The sequence below is a fragment of the Enhydra lutris genome, unplaced genomic scaffold (genome assembly GCF_002288905.1).
Source record: "Enhydra lutris kenyoni isolate GAN:26980312 unplaced genomic scaffold, ASM228890v2 scaffoldscaffold85, whole genome shotgun sequence".
NCBI classification, from domain to species: domain Eukaryota; kingdom Metazoa; phylum Chordata; class Mammalia; order Carnivora; family Mustelidae; genus Enhydra; species Enhydra lutris.
This window is the reverse complement of record NW_019154169.1, coordinates 3,298,414-3,323,100: the sequence shown is the minus strand read 5'-3', so window position 1 is coordinate 3,323,100 and position 24,687 is coordinate 3,298,414. Positions and strand designations below refer to the sequence as shown.

The 24,687-nt window shown below is 62.8% G+C and overlaps 1 protein-coding gene across 3 annotated transcripts in view; it reads left to right on the top strand.

Annotated features, from left to right (window-relative positions):
• Positions 1–24,687, top strand: part of LOC111161541 (peptidase D) — a 109,405-nt gene that overhangs the window by 80,821 nt on the left and 3,897 nt on the right. For all 3 annotated transcript variants that reach the window (XM_022525275.1, XM_022525273.1, XM_022525272.1), the window contains 4 exons: positions 5,660–5,728; positions 6,805–6,882; positions 16,689–16,837; positions 24,304–24,488. In XM_022525275.1, coding sequence (XP_022380983.1) covers positions 5,660–5,728; positions 6,805–6,882; positions 16,689–16,837; positions 24,304–24,488 — 481 coding nt within the window. The remainder of the gene's footprint in view (positions 1–5,659; positions 5,729–6,804; positions 6,883–16,688; positions 16,838–24,303; positions 24,489–24,687) is intronic.

Sequence of the window (24,687 nt, the reverse complement as noted above, 5' to 3'; positions counted from 1 at the left end):
GGTGGGGCAGTGGGAGGGAACTTGGCGGGGGGGGGGGGGGGGGGGGGGGGGGGGGGGGGGGGGGGGGGGGGGGGGGGGGGGGGGGGGGGGGGGGGGGGGGGGGGCTCAGGCAGAAGGAGCTCCTGCTGGTGGAGACAGCCACAGAGTCACTGCATATGGTCTGTGTCCCTGCGGGTGCCAAGTCTTGTAGGCTGTGCCGTGAGCTGTGGTTTTATTAGCACTGCATGTCTGGGTTTAGTCCAGCTCGGTCCCTTCTTGGTGAAAAACTCTGTGAATGTTACTTGCTCTGTTCCAACACCCTCGAGCCTCAGTCGTGGCTCCCTAGTGTGCTCTGTGTCTTTCCTCAAGGGAGGGCCGAGGGGAGGAGAGGGACAGGCAGCCTCCCAGTTCACCCCCACCCAGTCCTCAACCTGCCATTCAAGAGGCCCACGGAGAACTCGGTTACAGGAGCTGCGGCTCTCCCGGGAATTTGGGCAGAGCCCGGCCAGGATGGGTGGCCCGTGATGACCAGAGCGGTATGGGGGCTGTCCTGCCCCATGGGTGCTTTCTGATGAGCCCAGAAGAAGCGAGTGAAACAGTATCCACCCTTCCCTCTAAATTCAAAAAATACTGTGGTCTGTGCTTCTGGTTCCCTGGAAAAGCTGTTCTCCTGCTGTCCCCTAGCAGGGACCCCTCTTTGGGGTCTAGATCCGAGTCCTCTCTTGCTGTTGCCTCCCCGATGGGGAAAGCAGGAAAACAGAAACACACTCCACTTGCCTCAGGGTGAATCCCAGGGCTCTTGTTTTCGGGACTGTGGTTTTCTTACTATCAAGAATTTTCTTTTAGTAAGTACTCAGGTCTCCAAAAGGCCCATCACATTCATTACGTAGTTGTCATTTATACCCCCAACATAAGGGTAGTTGATTAAACAGAGTAAATGTGAATCCAGAGGACACCTGTGCTGTGATAACGGCACAGAACATAGTCGTTAGCTCCAGAACAGCACGAGACACACCCACGCCCTCCTTTCTCACCCCTTGAGGCCCTGGCACCTCCCTGAGGAGGCGAGACTTCCGGAGGCGTGAGCAGGACAGAGGCAGCTGGATGCCCTGTGTCAGAGGACGCCCGTGTGCGTGTCTGTCCTGGGGACGCATCGTGTGGGCACAGGGGTCTGGGCCACGGGGGGATTCTGTTTGGCTTTAAAGGACAAGAGACTCTATGTGTAAGCCCAGCCTCCCTCGAGGGGTCCTTGCTGTGTGCAGTCCCTTTGAAGCCCCTGAACGTGGACAGCAGTGACAGCCAATGTGTCCTGGAAGACACCATTATAACCTCCGTGTGTCTCATCATGTAAGTGATACAGCAGCTCTGTGGGAGGTGCTGTTATCCCATCTTATAGACGAGGAAACTAAGGCATAGACGGGCCATACAGCTGGTACGTGGCAGAGCTAGGATCTGGCTTCAGCGTCAGTACTGAGCGGAGCCCCATGAGGCTCGGCATGTGGCCCAGAGCAAGGACGATGGGACATGCACCAGGTGGAGAAGCCACAGGCCTGAGTGTGTGGGGAGCAGCCTTGCCCATCTGCCCTTCCACACTCCTGTTCCCGGCTCGGCCTCCCGGGATCTGCCCGGGTTGGGGTGGTGGGGGGGGGGTGATGCAGCCCCGGCTCACCTCCCCCGCTGGCCCGCTGCCGGCCCTCACGCTTATGCTGATGGCTCGCTGACCCTGGCTGCCCCGGGCAGCCCTTCTGCCATCATCTTGGGCAGCTAATGCATTTTTATAGGACCGTGGCTATCTGATCATCAGGCGATAAACCTCAGAGGGCAGGAGCTGGGCTGTGAGCCCAGGAAAGCTCCATGGGCTGGATGTTCGGGGCCCGGGGGAGGCCCGCAGTGCTGTCCCTGGAGACCCCACTCCTGCAGATCGGGGCCACGGCATCGCTCTCCCTGCCCCATTCGTCATCTCCAGGCACTGACAAATGGGCCTGCCACTCTGTCGCTGGGGTCGTTCCATCCGCTTCGTTATTCACAGTACAGACTCTCCCAGGTTACTGAAAGGTTCTCGTTGATGCCTGGAGACAAAGCATTTTCCACTCGTGTCTTGCTTGGGAGAAATTTATGGGCAAGGAGGGTAAATTGATAGAGGCACGGCCATGCCCGGGGGGACCTTCAGAGACCACACTGTGGCAGGTGTGTGTGAGACCCCTGCTCGCCTCTGCACGTCAGGAAGCCCACTCCCCCCCCGCTGCCAGGCCGCGTGCCTGGTGCCCGGTCATGTGCTCCCCACCCCATGCCTCATGCAGGCGAGCAGGAGGGAGTGGGGCGGGTTGGCCCCGCAGGACACGGGCACATGGGAGGGAGTCACAGATGGAAAGAGCAGGCGGAAGTGATCTCTGGGCTGCAGGCCCTGCTGCCTGGCTTCCTGCCCCCATCTGCTGGTGGATACACTGGTCACCTCCAGAAGTTTTGCTGTGTTGTGTTTTCATGCTCTGTGGTTAGGTGTCAGTTAGTTCGTAGGTACATATAGTGCCCGACAGTTCTGTTTTCAGAAGTCCTTGGGGGTCTCAGCCTGCTGCTGGCTGTGTCTGACAACTCTTGTGGACTAATGTTCATCTTCAGGGTGTGGCGGTGTGTATATACACCTGTGTGTGTGTCTGTGTACATAAGCACGCACATAGACCCTGGCTGGCTTGGGCTGAGGCTGTGGCTGCCCAGTTGGCTTTGTGTCACTCCTGCTGGGGGCACCATTCAGTAACATAGCTTCTGCTAATTTCTTGATGTACGAGTTTCCAAACCATGCAGGTGGTTCACGCTGGACCCTGAAACCCCCGGAGGGCAGACCCACGCTAGGAGCTCTGAGGGAGGGCCGGTATTTTATTTTTTCCCTAGAGCCCAGGCGGGCTTTCCGATGGCCTGTTTCGACGCTGGTGAATTTTCTCCACGTCTTGCCCTTCTTCTGAGGGTGCATCCCAGCCCAGGCATGTGGGGGTGGGGACTCCGTTCTCTTCTGCTACTTCTTCTCATGCCCCTGAGGCCTCTTCCCTGTCCCCACATGGCAGCAAAAGCCAAGGCCTCCAGTTTCCCAAGCCTGGCAGCTCCCTCTTCCTTCCTGTCCCAGGAGCATGGTTCTGGGTGTACTATCTTTCACGGAGCCCTTCTGAGTGTGGGAGGTGGGGCGGTTCTGGTTCCAGTTTTCAGTTGACTCTGCCGTGGTCTCCCTGTGGCTCCCCAGGGACAGATGGGTAGCTTCCAGCTGAATTGGGCTGTAGTCCAATTCCAGCTGAATTGTGTCTGTCAGGAGTTAGTCCCCTCTGATCACGGGCCACCTGATTCTCATCTGGTCCACAGTTTGCCGTATTTTCCATAAAGTTCCAGAGGGATCTTTACGAACTGCCCTCCTGTCGCCACCTTGGTCTGTGAGCCGTGTAGCGGGAACAGGTGCAGCTCTGACCGAGCCCCAGCCAGGACCCACAGGAGCTCCACCTCACCCCCGTGCCCCCAGTTTGCAGCGTGGAAGCACCCCTGCCCCTGTGGGACTCGCATCTTTCCACGGCCCCCTTGACCATTGCCTGTGTCCACAGCCCAGGCCCGAGAGCCCAGAGAGAGGGCCCTCAAAGACGTGTGAGCAGAAAACGGGGGGCCTGTTGCATTCACCTGTCACTGCCATCAAAGCCCCAGCTGGTCCTCACGTCGCGTCAGAAAAGTTCATTTAAACCAAAATTAGGTGCCGAAGTCCAATTTTGAAGAACCTCGAGTCATTTTCAGCTCGAGTGACTTTTCAGCTTCTGGTGTTTCCCGTCTTCCTGTGGCTAGAAGCTGGCCCAGTGCCGGGCTGCGATCCGCAGGTGAAAACTGGGTCGGCCTCCGCTCAGCCGAGTGCTTCTGTAAGCTATGCCTTTTACCCTAAAGTGCTTTTTTCTTAAGTGGAAGCCAGAGCGTGTCGTGAAGGCTGTTACTCCCGAGCAGAGGACACGGCAGGGAAACGCAGGCCACTGAGACTGGTTGCAGGGCAGGGAGGCCGCCCACGCTCCCCGCGTCGTCAGGCCTCTGCAGAATGTTCCCACTTATTCATCTGCGCGCACAGGCAGCCCAGCTGTCCCTTGGCCTGGCCTTCCTGGCTGTTCCCACAGCCTGCCGTTGTCTGCCTGTTCCCACCCCAGGAGAGGCCCACTGTCCCCAGCCCCTGGAGAACCATGCAGTCCCCGAGATCTGCTTCTATCCCCACAGGGTTGGGTCTTCCTTATAAGGGAGTACTTCGGCTCTGCGTCAGGCGTCCTCCCCTCACTGTGGGCTCGCTGTGCGAGGGTCCCCATGTCCGAGGCCCCAGTGTCTAGTCTGGGAGCAGAGGCTGCCTGTGGGGCGGGGCCCTGGGAAGGCTGGCCCCGGGAAGGCACGGGCTGGGCTGTAGCCGCACACCGGGCTGTGGCTTGGTCCACGGCCTCCAGGACAGAGGTGGAAGTTGGTGGCCGCCCCCGGTGTGCCCTTGCTGTGAATACAGGGCACTGATAAGGGGCCAGTGTGTGCCCTTCCTTGCCCCTGTGGCAGTTCCTGAAATCCTTTCTGTTGAGGAAATCGTTCACTCACAGATACACAATTATCCTGGGAGGCTTGGGAAGCAAGTCTGGAAGCCGACTGAACGTAGCAGAACCGTTCCTGAATGACAACTACTTAACACCCAATCATAACAATTACACGTAATTGCTGTTTACAGCGTCTGGAAGATTAGACTCCTCTATACAGACGTTCCCGAAACCAGCCTCGAGCGTGCAGGGGAGGATGGCCACTCAGCATGCCCACAGGCAGCCTTGGTGTTCTGAGGACAGGAGCAGTGGCACAGCCCTGTGCTTGGGCCCCTGCCCTGGTGGTCTGTGGGTGGACTGGGGTCCACTGGCCCTGCTTCTCAGCCAGGGCTCCTGGGGTGCTGGGCCTGAGCTGTTGCCTAGGCATCAGGGAGGGGGTGAGGCCTGGAGAGGCTGAGCTCTTTGAGTACAGAGCCCCCAGGTCCTGGAGCTTATGGGGGGCAGGAGGATGGGCAGGGCCACAGCCTCCCCAGAGCTCTTGGTAGCATGGCACCCCAAGGGTTCAGCACTGTTGAGGTGGTGTTCATGAGGCTGGTCTGGTCCATCAGCCCCTGTAGTCATCTGCAGGATCTGCCCCGGGAGGGCAGAAGGCAGGACCCAGGTTTTGCCAAGGGTGGCTCACCCTCTGACCTTGGCTCTGTCCCGGGTCTGCTGATATCCTGTGCAGCTGGAGGCCTCCCCAGGCTCTGGCTCTGGGCTCAGCCTGGGAGCTGGCGACCCCCTCTAGGATCTCATCTTTGCCTCTCCTGCCCAGAGAGGGGGAGCTTGTCCAGGGAGCCATTTGCTGCTTGGCGTGAGGAAGGAGAAAAGGGTCTGTCCTCAGACTCTGCCTCTCTCTCCCTGTCTGCCCCCAACCAGAGACCGCTCTGCCCTGCTTTGTCTCCGTGAGGGTCTGCGCCTTGGCCCTGTCCTCCAGGCCAGTGCCCAGCGGCTCTGCTCTCCTTTCCCCATGCCCCTCCCCAGGGTCAGGCCCAGGGCCATCTGAGGCTAGCTTGGAGCCAGGAGAACTCCTGGCCGAGCAAGGCCTGGGCCAAGGGCTTGCAGGGGGCGGGGGACGCGCGAGCTCTGGCAGCTCCGTCCTGACGTCCCTCCTTCCCTCGCAGCCTCTTCGAGCACTACTGCTACTCCCGGGGCGGCATGCGCCACAGCTCCTACACCTGCATCTGCGGCAGGTAAGTGGGGGTGACGGAGGGAGAGGGCTGTGGGAAGGTGACCCCGGGCTTAGACACACCTACTTGCTGCCATGCCCACCACAGCGCCACGGAAGCAAAGTCCTTCTCCCCTCCTAAGGCTCCTGGCCCATGCGGGGCGCTTGTTGCTGTGCTCTCCCTTGCCACCCCTCGGAGGCACACAGCCAGCATGCCCCACAGGTGGCCCTTTGTGGCTGGGGCAGGGGGCTCCATGTGTCAGCTGCATGAAGCTGAGTGTGCTTGGAGGCCACGGGGTTCAAACGACCCGGAGAACCGGGCAGCCCGTGCCTTGGGTGTGCACGGATGTGTGCGTGTCACTTGTGTCATTGTGGGTGTGTCTTCGAGGGGCACATCCTGGCTGGGGGTGGCCCCCTCCACTCCTGGGCACACCGGGCTCTCCTGGCCCAGACTCCGGCCCCGGGTCAGAGGGTCTGGCCTCCGCCCAGCCAGGATGGGTCCGCAGCTCTGCTGATGCGCACATCCTGGGCGCATGAATAATACATACGAGCAACGCAGTCTTTGGAAATGTTCTTCTCTGGTGGATAGAGAGAAAAATCATTATTTCTACTTTTATGATTCCTGAGACTCCCGAACAGGGCCATAAATATTACACCCAGGTGGGTTTTTTTTTCCTTTGGACAGACTTAGAAGTCCTTTTTTTCTTAAAGGCATCGCTCATTAGGGAAGCAAGCTCGAGTAGAGGAGCAAGGCTGGCAGCACGGCGGCCCCTGACATGGTCTGGGCCCTTCCCCCTGGGCCTCCCCCCTGCCTCCACCAGGAAGGGAGGGGTTCCCTGGGGTCCCTTCCCTGGGCTTCAGACCCTTGTCCCCCCTGCCATTCCAACATCCCCAGCCCCAAGAGCACCTGCCCACATGGCGCTCGTCTGGGGAGCCCTGCATGTGTCAGCACGGGAGCCACAAGCCATGAGGCCGGCCGCCGGCTGCAGGGCCCCACCTGCAACCCCTGCCCCCAGCCTCTCCTGGAGCGGGGTTGGTCCTGCTCATGGGCCAGGACCTGCTGGGGGAGGACAGGTGTTGACCTCCCCCTGTTCTCTGCAGTGGTGAGAATTCGGCAGTGCTGCACTACGGACACGCCGGGGCCCCCAATGACCGGACCATCCAGGATGGAGACATGTGGTGAGTGAGGCCAGCCCCGAGCCACCCCTGCCCTGGCTCTGCCTATGACCCGCGGGGCTGTGGTGGGGTGGGGGAGTCTCCGCCTCCAGGAGGACTGACTGGGGGTCCTCTTGGTCCCACCCTGAGAGGGCTGAGCACTGGGAGGCCCTGTCTGTTCTGGCCCAGCCTTCTTTGCCGGGGCTGCCTGCCTGCATGGCGCCTTCTCTGCAAGGCCAGAGAAGCCCTGAGAGTGGGTGCGGGGGACTCTGTGCGTGGCAGGGGGAGCATAGAGGGGTTGACACGCAGCCTCAGAGGGGGACTGAGCCAGCCACCGGCACTTGCCCCACACTCACCACACTCACAGGGCGGGCCCTAGTCTGGAGCAGGCAGGACCTCTGGGGAGCCTCCCACCCTGGGAGTCTTGCCAGCCTCAGCCATCCAGAAATGGCCGTGAGTTCACAAGGTCACAAGGGGCGCTTGACCTCCAAGACTGCTCGCAGGGCTTTCCTGAGCACAACTCAGGTGCTCGGAGCAGCTGCTTGAGCCCTGACCAAGCAGACGTGGGCGGGATCTGCGGCCCCAGCCCCCTGACGGGCTCTCCTGTTGGCAGGATTGCAGTCCCACCGTGTGCCGCACCTCTCTGGGCAGCTGCCCCGGGCCTTGGCAGGGGTCTGTGGGTGCCTTGCTGACTGGGACCAGCTCTCTCTTGGACTCACAGGCACTGGGCACTCCCCATTTCTCCTCTTCACCTCCCAGATGTCAGGCAGGGCCAGCCCAGGTGGCCACAGGACCACTGAGAGCCACCCACAAGCCCCCCTGTCTTGGCCGCCAGACATCTTGCCGTGGTCATCAACACATGGGGAGGGAGGCACTCACGGCCGGTCCCACCTGGTTCTTTGGGACTTGAAGCTCCTGGTTGTAGGGGCACCTGAGCAGGAGTCCCACCGGCCTGCTCCCTGGCAGCATTGGGCCTCGCGTCGTGTTGTGGGTATCGCCCCGCTAGGCTCCGTCCCTGGCTGGAGCTACGGCGGCCAGAGCCTGGCCTCCTCCCGCACGTGGAGCCCAGACTTGCGGTCCTTTGGGGGAGCCTGCACACAGGAGGCCCTGGCCCACATCCACTTGGGGGTGTGAGCCTTGTTCTGGGCTGTCCCTGCTAAGTGTTTTCAGACATCTACCCAACCCTGGGAGTTCCGTCCCTGCCACAGAGCACACCGGGCTCCATGGCTGGCTGCGGGCTCTGCACTCACCCGGGGTCAGTAGCGGGACGGGCTGTTCCGGCTGGGACTGCTGTAGGCCAGAGCCTAGCTCAGCTTCCTGGGAGGAAACAAAGCCACTGATTTCCCTCTCGGAGCCTCAGTTTACTTTTCTGTCAGTGGAGCCAGCACATGGCTCTCAGAACAGCAGGAAGGGGCTGAAGTAATATGTCAGAAAGGCAGGGACGAGCTCATGTGCCCTTTCCCGGGGCCCTGGGCCAGCAGAGCAGGGGTGGGAGCATACACAGGTGGACACCTGAAGCGGCTGAATCCCTCCCAGAGTGGCTCAGGTCCTTCTTGGTATAGGGGCCAAGGGGTGTGTGGAAACCCTGACAGGACTTCCCCAGTGCCTGGCCCCAGGGACATCTACCCTGTCCCCACCCATGGACACCCCCCCCACACGTGTAGGTGAGGTCACTGAGACACAGGGAGGGCCCAGGTACAGAGTCAGAGGAATTTAGGGAGGGAGGTGGCTACCTTAAACTTGGCTCAGCTGGAGGCCAAGGCCAGAGAGGGGAGGGCTATGCCCCGGACCATGGCTGAGCCACAGGTGGCCCCAAAAAGAGACCACCTGGCGTCTCCACAGACTTTTGTGTCCTGGAGCTTTTCCTAGTGCCCTTTGAGCCGCTCATTCTGGCTGGGCCAGGAGCCCAGGATGTGGAACTCTAGTCCCTGGGCAGAAACAGTAACCTAGCCATACCAGAGAGGTTCAGCTGTCCTAGGGTCAGCTCTGGCCTCCTGGACGGCCCTGTGGCAGTGTCATGTGGCCATGATTTTTCTCCTCTGTGAGCTTGGCACACCCCAGAGGAAGTGGCTCCTTCTCCACGCTCCTCTTTATCTGCCCCCACTACGGTCTTCACCTCCTGAGAGGCTGGTCACAGCTGTGTCCTGAGGCTGCCCGCTGCTGGGCTGGGGCTGGGCTGGGGCTGGGCTGACCAGGACGCAGTGTACATCAGCTTTCCACGGGGCCCAGATGCGGCCCCGGCCCTCCTGGGGGCGGCACCTACGTCTCCCGCTTGCAGCTGGGACGGGAGTGATCTAGGAATCCCGAGGGTGTGAATGCCAAGTCCAAATGGGCGATTTTATTTTTCTAGTGCTAACTTTGAAATGTAGCCAGTAGAATAATTATGAGTTTATTATAGTCAATTTATTATGCGGCATTTAGAACAACATGTTTTGTTGATTACTGCCACTGCCAGATCGCTGGCGGCATTTATAGTCCATTGTTTTATTGAAATCGATCTGCCGCGCCTACTGTGTTCGGTAAATAATAGATCACTCTGTTATCCCAACATAAAAGCCACGATACTTCATCATCAGGTATGAAACTAAAACAGGAGCGTAGTGCGGAGTTTTTCCTGGAGCTGAGTGTCTCCCAGAGCATCACTGTTCCAGGCGCCCGCCTGCTGGTAGGCCCTGGGTCGCACACAGTCTCTTGAAGTCGGTGAAAATGCCCCAGAGACATTTGAATGTTGAGGAAGGGGCTGCTTGGGGCCAGAGAGGGTCCGAGACAGTCAGGCGCTGCTGGAGAAGGTGGGGGTGGGGGCTGAGAGGCAGCCAGCCTTCCTGTCCCTCTGTCTCCAGTCCCAGACGTGCCCCCAGCACCCCACAGGGAGCCTCAGAGAACCCAGGCCGTGTGACATGTCATGATGACCGCAGAGGGTCCCTAGTTCCTGCCCCTGCCCTCCCCCTCCCTGGCTGAGTGGCTGGTGCCCTGAGGCTCAGCTTCTCCTTGCACACCCAGCCCTGGGAGGAGTCGGTGAGAATAAGCGGTATTGAGTGGGGAGCCTGGCGCAGCGTGGCCTTGGCGGGTGAGAGTGGCAGTGGTGACCGTCCTCGGAGCCAGCAGGCTGGCCTTCTGCCTGTGCTCTGGGACCACGAGGCCCACCTTCCAGCAGCGGGTTCCATGACAGACTGGTGGGGAGAGGCTCCGCAGAGCCTGAGGCAGGTAGCTCTCGAGCCTGTACTGTGTTTCCAGTGCCGCGCTGTCCTCTGGGTGAGTGCCTGGTGGGGCGTGAGGCCAGCCCACCCCACCATGCCCCTGTTCCTCAGGGACCAGCCGGGCCGAGGCTGCTGTCGGCCTCAGTCGTGGCCTGGGAACAGGCCTTCTGGGTTAGGCGGGCTGCTCCGCCCGCCACATCCGCCTTGTCGCCTGGGGCTGGGCAACGAGGACCACTTGGCCCACCGTGCCCGCTCCAGGGACCCCTTCCCATGTCTCTCTGCTAGATCAGCCCCACTTGCTCTGTGTGAAGCACAGGTAGGGACCCAGACTTTGATGTAGCTTCAGATCCCTGGGGGTCTCGCACTCAGCTCCCTCAGAGCCATGAGGCCTCTTGGGGGGCCCCTTGGACCTTTTCCCCTGGCTCTCAGAGCCCTTTCACGGGTTCTCCAGGAACCGGCTCCCAGCAACAGTCCTAGAGAAGCCATTAGTTGCTTTGTGTTCTGGCATTTGGGGCAGTGTAGACCTCATCAGATAGGGCAGCAGGAGCCGGGAACTCCTGCTAACATGTGCTCTTCATGTGCTCGCCCAAAGGATGGTGGCTTCTGGCCCTGGACTCCCTTTCTGGGTGGGAGCCCGGGAAGACCCCTCCCCACCATATCAGCTCCAGCCAGGTGGCCGTGAGCATGGATGTTGTGAAGACAGACGTGGCGCCCATGGGCTGCCCTGGCTTCGCACAGACAGCCCGGGCTTTGAAAACCAGAGTCCCCAAGGCAGATGGAAGTGCCAGGGGGCTGGTATGCCACCCATGGCCACCAGGGAGCGCCACTGTCCATGTTCAAATCCACTGGGAAGCCGGGCACCCAGAGTCGGATCCTCCCTTGTGTTCCACTGGGTCTGAGGGGGGCCTTTGCAGCACTCCCGTGTCCCGGGACCCTCAGCAGCATCATCCCAGGGGCAGAGTCAGGAGGGGTCCAGGGTGTGCCTCCAGTGGGTTCTGATTGGGAGGACAGCTGGGACACTCCTCCTGCACCACTGCAGCCTCCCACTCCCACTGTCTGATCAGGGAGTGGGGGAGTGGTTCCTGAGGTAGAATGCCTTGTGGTCATCCTCAGAACCTTCTAGAGCACCTGTCTAAGGATGCCCAGGCCTGGGTTGCCCAGCTGCAGGCAGGATGCGGCCCGTGGGTGGGAGCCGGCCGTCCCAGCACTGGCCAGAAGAGGGCAGCGTTGTCCCAGGATGTGTGGGCAGGCCTCCTCCCCGCTGGAGGCTGTGTCCTGCTGCCCCTGGGGCGTGGGAGGGGACAGCCCACCCAGTTAGCCGGAGATGCCTGTCCCAACCCCATGCTCTGTCCTCACCCCATCTCCTCTCCTCCCCTGTTGGGGCTCGGGGGCCTCTATTTCTCCTTGCCCTGTTAACAGCCTGATGCCCTGTCTCGCTTGCCTTGCCCCGCTGACTGGCAAAAGAGGGGACACAGTGCACGGTGACCGCAGCCCCGCTTCTCTCTGCCCGGAGAAATATGGGCTTTCCTCCCAGGGAAGCCCCTGGAGACACCTGACCTGTTACTGGCATCAGTGGCCCCTGCTGGCCACATCACACCCCCCAAGCTGACCCATCCTTTCCTTCCACAGAGGAGGGGACAGGCCTATGAGGGGTCGTGGCCAACGCAGGCTCTTTCCCTAGCTGGCCACCCTTCCTGCCACCAGTGCCATTACCCCCGCTCCTTCCTGCCCTTGTCTCATTTTCAGTTCCACAGGTTTGACATGGACTAGATGTTTAACTGCCTGGGGGGTGCCACCCTATCTCACCCACTCCGTCCCAGGCCACCATGCACCAGGCCTGCAGGCTGTGAGGGGCGGGCACCGCTCACCCCAGGGCCCCAGCAGTTCCCTTGGTATCCCGCAGGCTGTGATGGGACGGTCCTGCCTGTTCCCAGGAGCCACTTGCTCTGTCTTTCTGTCCCCTGCAGCCCCAGGGAGGGGCGAGTCTGTGTCTGGGACCCACCCCACTCCCCCAAGCTGGTGGTAGGGCTGGACTGAGGGGGGCTCCCCCCTGCTGGTGGCGGGGCCAAGGTGAGGGAGCCTCCAGGCCTCCCTTGTCCTGGAGCCTGATGCCCTGGTTGACTTCAGAGAACGAGTGTCCCTTCCAGAGCCTGATCCCTGGTGCCAGGCCCAGCCCAGACCCCTGACCCCTTGTTCTCAGAAGAACACTTGACTTTCACTCAGCAGCCCCATACCGAGGATTCAGTGATCTTAAACACATGCCCAGGTGTCAGGGTAAGAGAACACTCTCGGGGGTGCACAGACCCTGCTAGCCTGGACAGCCAGACCTGTGGCCGTAACCCTCACTTTCCGTCCCAGTGAAAAGCACCCTCACATTCAGGCCCCATCCCACGTGTGCAGGGGATGACCTACCAGACTAGAACCTGTCCCCACTCAGTGACTTCACCACCCCCGGGATGAAAAGCGCTGGTCCAGCCTGGGTGTTCACAGACATCACGGGACGCTGCTGACCAAAAAAGTGAAACGAAGCATGTGCCGGGCTTGTGACACGACTCCGGCCCTCCCCGGCAGAGGCCACTGCCCTGATGCCCAGCCCTCGTCTGCTGTGCTGCAGGGGCACGAGCGCTTGAGTGGATAGTCAGTGTGTCATATACGGCCTTCCTGGGGACACGGCCCCACACAGGCGCTCCACTTCTCCCCACGCCATCTGTAGAACGGGAAACACATTTCTCTCCAGACACACAGGATGCCCCCAGCCCGAACCTGTACCCCAGGCCTCGTGGGCTCTGGGGCTCTGGGGGCTGGTCACTTGGGCAACTTTCCTGTTCGCCTGAGCCCCAGAGGAATAGCTGTCCCCGGGGCTGGGGTGGGGAACAGGGATGCCGAGAAGGTACTGGAGAGAGGTCTGTTTGATGAGTCAGCCCATGGCCTCCAAGTGACGGCCTCAGCCCCACCGGTCACCACGGGGCCTGGGCATCCCACGGAAGGGCAGCCTGGGGGCGGGTAGGTGGGCCACATGCCTCGTCCGGAGGGGCTGTCCGCTGTAGGACATGAACGGGAAAGGGAGCAGCACGTCTTCCTCTCTCATGCTGAGGTCTGGAGGGAAGCAGGAGTTTCCTGCTTCTCAGAAATCCCCTGGAACACAGGCTGGGGCGGCGGCGAGTGGAGGTCTGAAATTCTGAAATTCTTCTGCCACGGCCCAGCACCAGGCTTGGGTGACAGGCGGATGGGGGGCAAGGCTGCAGCTCGGAACAGTAAAGAGTCAGACTAGACACTGAACGCTGAGAGCCTTGTACGCGCACAGCAGCGTTTCCCCGGGATGCTGCCCAAGCCTGCATCACTGGCCCGACCATCTCAGAGGCCTTCTGCCCCGGGGCCGGCTGGTCCCCACGGTGGGGCCCGGGGAGCTGAGTGGGGCTTGGAGAGGGCCGGGCTGAGCCAAGTGTGGCGGGCAGCCCGGGCATGAAGCTGCCCAGGAGGAGCCAAGGGCAGACAGAACCTCTCATCCCGGCCAGAAATAGAACCAGATAAACACATGTGAGCAGAGGCACGCCAGCGTATTGCCTGGAGATGCGTAAGGGCTCCCAGGTGTCTTAGATTATCACATAGTGTCGCTCTGCCAAAGATGGTAGCAGCCCGGTGGGTGTCCCCAAGCAGTGGGGGAGGGGGACCCTGAGCGCTCGGGGGAGGGAGCGCTCAGGGGAGTCAAAGGATGACCCAATTCCCCACTGTCTCTTTGTGCTGGAGGACGGGTGAAGCGGGCACAGAGGAGCTGGAGGGAGATGATTTATGGAAGACGCGGCTTTCGTCCCTAGATTCCAGAGTGCCTTGAATCTGAGTAACCTATGCGTGTAGGAACTCTGAGGGGGATTTTTTTTTTTTTTAAGCAGAGAAAGATAGGGAACTGAGATCACGAAAATAGACTCCAGCCCCGTGCCCAAGCGGCGCTGGGCAGGATGGAACTGGCCGCCTGGGCGCTCACTTCCCTCTGCCACGAGCGGGCGGGCCTCACCCAACAAAGCCCAGCAAGGTCTTCTCGAGTCTGAACAGTAAGGCCAGGCCGGCCGAGGGGCCCCCGGCACCGCGACCCACATTCTCGCCGTGTTTTTGAGAAGCGTGTCCGGAGCACTCGGGCCCCAGTCTCGTCTGCCCCAGAGAAGCTCTTGTCTCCGCTGCTCTCCGTGACTCCAGACTTCAGCGTGCTCTGGGCTTCCTCGTTTCTTAAATAGTTGCAGTTCTGTTTTTCTCTGAGATCAGCACAGTCCAGCCGTCTGCCTCAGGGGTGCCGCTGCAGGTTGCCCCCCGGTGGGGTGGGCCCCACAAGTCTGTGTCGCCCCAGCCCCCAGCTGCGTCCTGTCTGCTCAGACCATTCTCGGATGTTCTGAATCAAACCACAAATCAGGTTCCTTTGTTGCCTTGGGGTGGCGGGACAAATGGGAATGCTCCACTCCCAGTGTGGAACTGGGCCATGGCCCCATACAGATCCACTCCCCACACCTGCCTACATGCCGGCCCCGAGAGGACACGGTGGCGGTGGTGTCCCTTGCTTAAAGGGAGAAGTGCTGAGGCCCAGGGGGCCCAGTGCTGGAGTCAGAACGGGAGGGCCCGTCGCTGGGCTCTGAGCTGCCGACACCCCCCACACGGGGCTTTGCCGGGCCGTGTTCAGAGCCTCACGCTCTCTGCAGGTTAGGGCTGAGATGCGCGCCGCCCTCCTGGCCAGCTCTGGGGGGGCAAGAGTGCCCCCCACAGCAGTCAGTCTGCACGCAGCTATTGGCCCGAACCCCCTGTTGTGTCTGGAGCCCCCCAGGCGTGTCTGTTCAAGGCCTCTCTGTCTTGTCTTCGGGTCACCCCCAGTGAGGTCTGAGTCCCCCCACGAGCCTGCTCCAGGCAGGGTCCCCTAGAGTCTGTGACTTTGACCTGGCCTGGAGTTCTCGTGCCGTACTCGTTGGGGCCCTCTCTCCACCCCCTGAGAATCACCTGAGGTGTTATCTGGTGCTTTTTGCTCTGTTGACACTGTTTATGGTGTTTTGCAACTGGAAAAAGACAGGAGATTAAAAAGCGCTCGCTCGGCAGGGGACTTTGGATTCCAGCAGAGTGTCTGGGGGTCCTGAGCATTCAAGTTTTTCCTTTAAAACTCTGTCTCTTTGGAGTAGCCGGTGCTGCCTGTCAGGCCCTACTCCTCCACAGGTGGGAGCCAGGACCCCCTATTCTGTCGTCCGGGGTCAGGGCCCCAAAGGCAGGCGCTCGGGCGGCCCCTGGGATGTTGGTCGAGCCGCTGAGCTCACCACAAGGATTTGCGTTTGGGGGAGAGCACAGCCCTGCCCTGGGCTCAGGTTTGCCAGGATCTGTGCAGCTGCAGACGGAGGACAGGGCAGGGCACAGTGGCAGAGGGCAGCCCCACCCCTCGGCTCCACCCGACTCTGGTCACCTGGCGCTGGGGACGCAGCAGAATATCCCGGGCGGGGGCTGGACTGCTGTCCCTCAGCTGGCTTTGTCTCCATCGGCGTCATGCTTGGCTGATGAAGGGGCCGAGGGTGCTGGAGGGCCCCCTCAGTATGCTTGCTGGCAAGCGGCCTGCTGAGATGCTCGGGGGGACGGGGGACAGGGGACAGGGTGGGGGGACTGCTCCGCCTGTACACCTCTCCTGCTCTCATTTGGGTCCCGTCAGCATGGTGACCCAGCAGCCATTCACGGATCCTGTCGCATCCCAGCACACAGAGTGCAGGAGGAGGATTCTTTCCTGCCCTTGACCGCTGAGGATGCTGAGGCCCCGGCTCCTGGGCCTGTGCGCACGGGCAGGCAGCAAAGGCAGTGGAGAGACCCATGCTGCTCCCTACTAGCGCCACCACACTGGGTACTGGCACAGGGGGTCTGGCAGCCAGGTGCGCTGTGCCACCCTCGTGACTTGCAGCTTACCTCTGCTGGCTCTCAGACCCCGGCCTGGGGCCTCCTAGCCTTCCTCCTCTCCACTCCTGGGGATGCAGGGGCTGCCCTGTAGGACATGGGGACTGCCATCTGCTCTGTTGTCCCGGACCTGACCTCGGCCGTGGTAGAGCACATCTGGCCCATCCCAACAGGGAGAAGGACACCCTCTGCTCAGGGGGCCCTTGGTGCTGGAACAGAGCCATTGGCGGAGTTTTCACTCACACCCTGGGCCCCAGGAGAGCTGGGTGGTGTGACTTGGCCCACCTTGCCAGCCGGGTGGGTGCCTCCATCCCAAGGCCCCTGCCTGGGTCCTGTGAGCAGTGCTGGGGCCGAGAAGTCCCGGGAGGGTCTGTGGGGATGCTCAGGTGGAGGCCAGGTGGTGAGTTAGGGCCTGGGGACATTTCTGCCCCTCCCTCATTCTCCAAGTGAGGCCCCCCGCTGGGCATCCAGATGCTGGCCAGCAGAGGCCGGGGAGGACAGGGGAGTGTGTGCGGGTCGGCCCCACTCCCTCTGGGCTTCCCTGCTCTGCGGTCAGAGGACTCCTGAGCAAACATCGTGAGGACACAGCAGCAGGGGGAGGCCCCGTACTGCTGGTGCACCAGCGATGTGGCAGGGTGGCTGGGGCTCGGCACCCTGACACCCGCGGGGCCCTGTGGGCAAGGGTCTGGGCAGGGGGCGTCCCGGCCTCACAGCCTCCTCTCCCCGCAGCCTGTTCGACATGGGTGGAGAGTATTACTGCTTCTCCTCTGACATCACGTGCTCCTTCCCAGCCAATGGCAAGTTCACCGCAGACCAGAAGGCCATCTATGAGGCAGTGCTGCGGAGCTGCCGAGCCGTCATGAGCGCCATGAAGCCAGGTGAGGACGCTGGTGGTCATGGGGCGGGCCCTCCACAGCCTGAATCCGTCCCCCTTCACGGGCTAAACCGGCTGAGACGCCCCATGGTGTCGGAGCCCCAGGAGCAGCGCTGGGAAAGGGGTTGACCACCAAGGAGGGACAAGGCTGGGAATTGGGGAGCTTGGTCTGAAGTCACCCTGCACCCCATCGGACGCCCTCCACCAGCAAGAACCCCTGCGAGCAGGGGCCCCTGGGATGTCAGCGTGTCCCCTCTCCTGTCCCAGAGCAGAGTCCGCTCCAGAGACAGCTTGACCGGCAGATGCCAACACCAACATTTGGCTGGGTGTTGGGGTGCCTGTTGGTTTGGGCTGCCTCTGGTCTCGCGGTGCTCAGGAAATGGTGGGTGGCTGCCGCAGGGCCCTCCGGGGGCCTGACCATGACATCCTCGAAGGCTGGGATCCGAGCTCGTTCTGAAATCAGAGGGACCGTGCAGTCAGCCCGGCATCCCGTCATAGACCCCTTCCTTAAGAAAGGAAGGTCCCAAGACTGTGGCCTCTCAAGCCTGGGGGTTGTGTGTTGGCTAAAGAACTCCGGGACCCCCAGGCCAGGTGTTGGGAGGAGTCACAGCCTCAGGAGGCTGGGTTTGAGAGGGTATCAGTTTGAGAGGCACCCTGAGCAGCCTTTCCAGATGGGCCCAGTCTGGCCTCCGGGCCCCCAGCCGAGGCTGGGGAGCCGTGGAGCGATACTGGTGGACCCAGGCCCCTCCTGGCACCCTCACTGGTCCAGGCAGAGCTTGTTGGTCAGGGGAGTCTCGGGCTGGGGAACTCGGCCCCCAAGGGAAGACAAGAATGGAAAACCTGCAAGTTAAGCCCCTGCTGGGGTGACAAGGTGACAGGACTTGGGTGGTTTGGTGGTTGCAGAAGGAAAGGGGATCTTGTGTTCATCATTTGTTTAAGAAGCCTAGTCAGCCCAGGAGCACAAACACAGGGAACCTTCCAGACGCTTGCTGCATGGAGGCAGAAGAGCATGGGATGGGGTGGCCGGTTCCCCTGTGGGGGAGGTGCAGGAAGGGCGCTGGAAGGAATGGGCTGGGGCCCCCCCCCATGGGCAGGGGGAGAGGGGGTCTGACCTTTAAACCCGGGAGGCATCCCCTGTTCCAGTGAAGTCCTGCCTGGAGACACCGTCTCCAGTCACCCGGGGGCCATGACCCTCCCTGCTCTCTTCACTCTCTCTATGCCACAGCCCAGTGCTGTGGGGCGCTCCCTAGTGTCTCCCTCCACCCCGTGGCCTGCAGCAGGAGCAGTTGTGAATTTAGATGTTCTGGAGTCCAGGCCAAGAGTTGGAAGGCCTGGCGCCCCCGCCCTCTGAGGTCGGAGCCAGGATCTGCTGTCTGTGAGCCCGTGAGGGGCCCTGTGCCCCGACCCCCCATGCTGGGTCCCTCGAGGAGGTGGTGGGGTGGGCTGCAGCTCAGTGAGGGAGGGCTGGCGGGCGACCAGGTCCACACTCAAGAGCCAGGCAGGCAGAGTCAGGCCAACCGGTGCCTGATGCTGGGGAGGGAGGGCAAGGGTTGGAGGGATGGCAGGCGGAGCTTCGGAAAGGCGGTCTCTTTGTTCAGCTCGGAGCTCCGGGGTTCAGGCCCCTGGCCCTGCTTAGCCTCTGCCCGGGGCTGAGACGGGGGTGAGGGCCCAGGCTGGCCTATCCCCACCTGCCCACCCATCCACAGGAAAGTCTGCTGGGACGTGGGTAGCACTTCCCCAGCCGCTGTCCTGGCCAACTGACAGGGCAGCCCCGATTCTGCCCAGAGAGTGGCACAGTGGTAGTCCACAGGGCCCCAGTTGCCTGAGAAGGGCCTGGTGCTCTGACCCCACACTCCCCCGGGCACTCTCGGGACAGGCAGAAGGCCTCAGGCCGGGCCAGGCTGTGCTCAGCTGAGCCCGTCTCGATACACTGCATGAGGGGGGCCTCCGCCAGCACACAGTGGGGCACAGGCCGGGCCTGTACTGGGGCCTTAGCTTCCTCTCCTACCAGGGCTGGGGGTTGTGACGCGCTGACCATCCCACCGGCACTTCCCCAGGGCTGACCCTGTTGGGTCCCATGTGGCACCGGTCAAGCAGGGCTGCTCCCATGGGGACAGGTCACCTCCCCAGAGCTGCAAGGAGGCCGTGGCCAGGTCAGCCCCATGTCCTGTGCTAGCGGAAATGCCCCTGGTTTGTGGGTTCAGCTGCTAGGCCAAGACACACACACACACAGAGACTGCACGACTGCTTCCTGCAGCCTCGCAGGGGACAGCGAGTGGACAGCCGGGGCGCAGCTAGTGCCCAGAGGAGCCACACAGCACGACTGCAGCGCACATGGAACCCGGGATCAGGGGGCAGGGGGGTGCTCCTCCCTGTCCCCCAGACAGCCAGGGAAGGGTGGCTGAGCTCACGGAGAGGGGCTGCACAGGGTTTGAGAGCACGGCATCCCGGAGAACGCCACCCCCACGCCTGGCCGCCCCGCAGGAGGGGCCTCATGCTGCCTTCTGGAATCGAGCTCTCCCTGGGTTCTGTGTCAGGCCCGGCCGCCCACCTGGGACAGACCAGTGGGTGTGCCACAGGGACCGCTCAGCCCCTGCGAGGGAGGCCTGGGTGATCCCAGCAGGAGCACCTCAGAGAAGGGTGTCCATGGGCCGCTGCCGTGGGGCCATTCTGTAGCCTCTGTGCCTCCCGCCACCGCGGAGCAGTCAGGGCGACTGAAGTCCCCAGGCCCCCCGCAGCCTTGCCTCCCACTTGCCAGACGCCCCTCTCTCTCTGGGCTCACCTGCCCACCCTGGCCTCCTGCGCTTAGGCCACAGGCCCCCCCCAAGCCCCACCCCTGACCCCACACCCCCACCGGGGCCCTGCAGAGAGGGTGTGGAGTGCATCCTGGGCTCAGGGCCCCACCGCTCCTGGGCTGCGAAAGCTGCGAAAGCGGTGGGGGAGTCTCTGTCTATGCAAACAAGCCCCCCATCGCTCCCTCACTCCAGTGAGCAGGCGTGCACAGCTCCCTCCTCTCCCTGCTCTGCAGTGGTTAGGGTCCCGGTCACCTGCATGGAGGGAGGTGCAGCCAATGTGAGGAGAGAAGGAGGTGCCCCTGTGGCCCCGCACATGTCTGCCATGGCCTGTGGTGGGGGTGCCTCTGCCAGCTTTGCCTCCCGACGGGCTGGAGTGGCCGCACTCTCCTGGAGCCTCTCCTTAGAGATGGCGACGCATGCAGGGGTGCGGCAGACGGAGGTGCGGGGACAGCGCCGGGTGGGCTTCCTCTGTGGCAGGAGTCAGGGCAGGGAGGGCTGACTGGTGAGGGCCCCCGTGTGGCCCTGTTGCCCTGAGAGCCCCCTCCCTGCTGGCTGTAGGGTGGTGGGCAAGTTCCCACCCTCCCCGGCCTTCTTTACTCCTTTGGGCTCTTTGCGGCGGGAGGGGGGGTGTGGCACACAGGCTTCAGGAGCGGCCACGCTCTGCTTAGCGCGGAGGCGCCTGCAGTCCGGGCCGCACACTGCCCCCTGCCCTTCCTGCAGGGTGAATGGGTCCCCGGAGGTCCTGGCAGCAGAGGGGTCTGGGGGGGTTGGTGGCTGGAGGCCCTCAGCCCCGCGCCAGCTTGGCCTACCAGACAGCTCCCTGCAGCCCACGGCCTGCCCCGGGACCCGGCCCCGCGCCTCGCTTGCGACACCCCCAGAGCCTGGCGCACGCAGGGTCTCCTGAGGGCCGTTGTCTTTGGATGAAGTGAGCTCTTTGTCTGGATCATGAGGCTTCAGCTCTGCGGGCCCTCCTGGCCGAGCTCAGGCCCGAGCCCCTGAGTCTGCAGCACTCTGGGCAGGAGGCCTCAGCCACCAAGGCTCCAAGGAGCCAGCCTGGGCCTGGGCCTGGGCCCCGTCGGGTGACAGTGTCGCCTCAGGGGCATCAGGGGCATAGAAGACCAGCTATGGCCTGGGGCTGTTCTGGGCATACACTGGGGCCTGGGCACCAGGGATCTGGTCCCTCAGAGCCCACAGCCAGATAGAGGGTGGGAGGCACAAACCCAGCTGCTAGGCTGGCACCCTGGGGTCTGAGTGTGCAGAGGGGCGGGGGCGCACAGATCCCGGGCCCCTGAGGTGACAGCACCGGCTGCAGCCAGGGCTCCTCCTCAGGCTGCCGTTGGTCAGGCACGGAGCAGGACCTCCACCCAGCTGGATGGAGCCAGCTGGGATGGAGAGGGTCCCTCCTCTCTGAGCGCGCAGGCTTTGACCAGGCCACAGCGGGGCCTATATGCCATCCTCTGGCGGGAAGAGCTCTGACAGCACAGGAAGGGGCAGTCAGGGAGGGCTTCCTGGAGAAAGCCTTAACAGAGGCCCACAAGAAGAATGGGAGTGAGCATGGGCAGGGTGGGGCTTTGGCGAGGTGGTCCCAGCTAAGGGGCCATTAGGTGGAAGGCATAGGGCAGTGCCAGCACCACCGGGGCTGGGGGCACAGGGGCGGGTGAGAGGGAGGCCAGGCTGAGGAACTTGGGGTTCTGTCCACAGGGCAGGGCCCAGCTTCGTGCAGAATGCAAGGGGAGCGAGGCATTGCAGGAAAGCAGCAAGAGGCGCACAGGGGTCAGGAGTCAGATTCAGGAGATGTCCAGGGCAAAGGCGACAAGCTTCGGTGCTTGCTGGAGGCAGGAGGGCGGGCAGGGCTGGTGACGCCCAGTCTGCAGTGTGCTCCCCAGTGTGGCGTCCATCCCCAGTACGAGCGGCCTGAGGGGACCACCGGGCCTTCCGGCCGGCTGGCCACGTGGGCCCCGAGGTGCCTGCTGGCTGCTGACGGAGGGCTCGGTGGCGGGGGGCGGGGGGGCGGGGGGGCGGGGAGCGCATCCACTCCTCCAGCCTAGCCCAAGGACAGCAACCTTCACACACTTCAGGGCCCCTGCCCTGGCCCAGGGTGTCGTAACCAGCATCCGGGCCAGACGCTGGGGCCAAGTTGCTGGAGGTTGAATCACTGTCACAACCCTAACCACACACAGGCAGCAGCCCCCTGCCAGCCACGAGCCCGTGTGCAAGACCGGCCCCGAGGAGCGCAGGCCAGGAGGATGGGAGGCGCCGTGGGGACCGCCTGGGGCCCTCGCGTCCGGCCCCAGGAGGACAGGAGAGGAGCCGAGCTGCCGGCATGGAGTGTGATTTATACCTGACTCCCCGCTCTGCCGAGGCCGCAGCCCACTTGGAAGTTGGCCGGGCTCTACATCAGGCCACTTCCTGGGGCTCCCCTCTAGCCACCCAAAAAGGCCCCCACCCAAGAGAAGCGGGGTTGCTGTGGAGCCGGGGTGTCAGCCGCCGCCAGGGATGCCCTTTCTCCGCCCCAGGGGCCAGGCCAGCCAGGAGCAAGTCTGCAGAACTGCCTGGGGCGCTTTTCGGCCTAGAGCCCCGGGGACAGGAGCAGAACTTTGGGACGAGCCTGCTGTATTCTCCCTTGAACCAGCATTTGCTAGGCCGGGCCTGGGGTGCCCAGGGGAGGCAGCAGCCCTCTGGTCCGAGAGGAGAAGCCCGGCTGGAGGACAGGGTGCAGGGAGGGGCATAACCGGGACCGTGGGGAGGGAGTGCTGACCGAGCCCCAGGGCCTGAGTTGCAGGCAGGGGGCTGATTCAGGCCTCCGTGTGCTTCTGTGACAGGTGGCCTGGCCTGGGAATGGCGAGGTAGGCCCGGTTGGCCTCAGGGAGGAGCAAGGACACAAGGCTCAGGCTGGTGCCCCAGGAGCACGGCCAACATCAAGGGTTGAACGGGCATCTGGGTGGGCCAGTGACATTCTCGGGGGGCTACTGACTCCTGGTACAGGCCAGAGCCTCTGCAGCTGGCTTTCTAGGGACAGTATCGCAGCTCTTCGTGACAAAGAGAGGCATCTGAGGCTCAGGGAGGCGGGCGGGCTGCTGAGCTGGGATCCAGTGCCCAGCTTTCCACTTGAGGATGCCCAACCGTCCCAGAGCCTCGCACCTGGCTCTGCCTCCAGAGCTTAGAACCGGGCTCTCCGCTGTGCGTGCGGGTAAAGCCAGAGCCCGGGATGCCACCTCCTCCATGGCGCCCTGTGGCCCTTGGCATGTAGAACAGAACAGGACTCAGGAGCTGGTCTCCAAGGAAGCTCTCTCTAGAGATGGGTCTTCTCCTCTCGGCCTCCCTGTGCCTGTGGCCAGGAGCTGGCCACTGCCCCCAGAGTGAGCCTCCTGCTCAGACCCTGGGGAGGCTGGGTCAGCTCTGTGCCTCTGTCCAGCCCAAGACCCCAACTGTGGGGCCTCTGCCCTGGTGTGGAAGGGGCCCACCTGGAGGCCTGGAACCCAGTGCATGTCTGAGGGGCCATGCCCCCAAGTGGGCTCTCATCTCTCTCTCCTCCTGGATAGAGCCCTTGGGCTACCCCCTGCCAGCCACAGAGTTTCAGAATCCTGAGCCCAGCCCTGCCGGCCCAGCCCTTGCCAGCACAGGGCCCAGCCAGGCCCCCGATGGTGTGGAATGCTGGGGTGCTCCATCATCCGTCATCCGTCGTGAGGCGTGTGGAGGGTGTGGATGGCAGGGCGTCGTGGGGATGCCTTCTGGGAGCCAGGCTCGCCCCCGAGGGCCGGCCCTGGCCTTTCTGGCTGGAGCACTGCACAGGGGTGTGTGCCCCCACCTTGTCTGCCTGGCACACTGGCCTCAGCCGGCACGTGGCTGCCCCAAACTCAGCCCGGCGGGGTGGGGCAGGGAGCTTCGCTGGCCTCCATCCTTGTGGGGTGCTTAGGCCGAGTGCCCAGTTGCCTCAGAGTGAGGCTGAAGGTGGGGACTCCCCAGCCCCATGGGCTCTTTGCAGGCGGCTGAGAGCCCTGGGCGGAGCCTCTGGAGCTTGCTCACCCCGAAACTCGGTGCCTGGGGACGTGCTCTCCACGGTGACCTTTGCCTCAGAAACATGGGACAAAGATGAGTTTGATCAGGAGTCTGGGGCCTGGGTGTCTGGGCTGCCACGGAGATGGTCCACCCCTGCTCGTAGCGGGCAAGGCCGCAGACCTCTGCCAGCCAAGCCGTGCCAGCTGCACCTTCACCCTGGAAACCTTTTTTCCCCAGTGGCTCCAGGGGTGAATCAGCCCCACTTTGGGGTGTGCAGGGATGCCCTGAGCTTGGTGTGGGGTTCTGTGAGGCTGCCCCCCATTTGCTGGGGACAGTTGCTTTTGTCCTGCTGCTGCTCATCAGGGATCTTCCTGGGCTCCCCTGGTCCCGGAAGCCCACACTGGCCGAGGGCAGACATAGCGTGGGCTGGGGATGAGACCTAAGCTGGGCATCTGGCCGTGGGCAACAGAAGCCTACCCCTGAAGATGCGATGGAAAGAGAGGAAGGTCTTGAGATCCCTTAGAGTTGGCCCGGGCACGGCACCTGCGCCACCCACTTCTAGCCCTCCCGCCTCAGCTTGCCCGGTGGCTTCGTGGGTCCCACAAACCTTCCCTCGGGGAGCCTCGGCCAGGCGGCCACGCTCCACAGCTCATCATAGCCTCCTTTGGAGCCACAGGGGTCTGGTGGCCCGACATGCACCGTCTGGCCGACCGCATCCACCTGGAGGAGCTGGCGCGCATCGGCCTCCTGAGCGGCAGCATTGACGCCATGGTCCAGGCCCACCTGGGAGCCGTGTTCATGCCTCACGGGCTCGGCCACTTCCTGGGCATTGATGTGCACGATGTGGGAGGCTACCCCGAGGTAAGTGTGGGCATGTGAGTGTGAGTGGCCCTCCCCAGGGCTCTGGGAGCCAGCTGGGATGGAGTAAGGTCAGAGAAAGAGAAATGGGGTCCCAGAGCACCCCCTGCCCCTCCTCTCCTTGCACCCATTGCTTTGTGCCGGCCCTGGGCTGCTGTGGGCACCAGCGGGGGTGGGGGTGAGGGGCGTTTCCAAAAGTGTG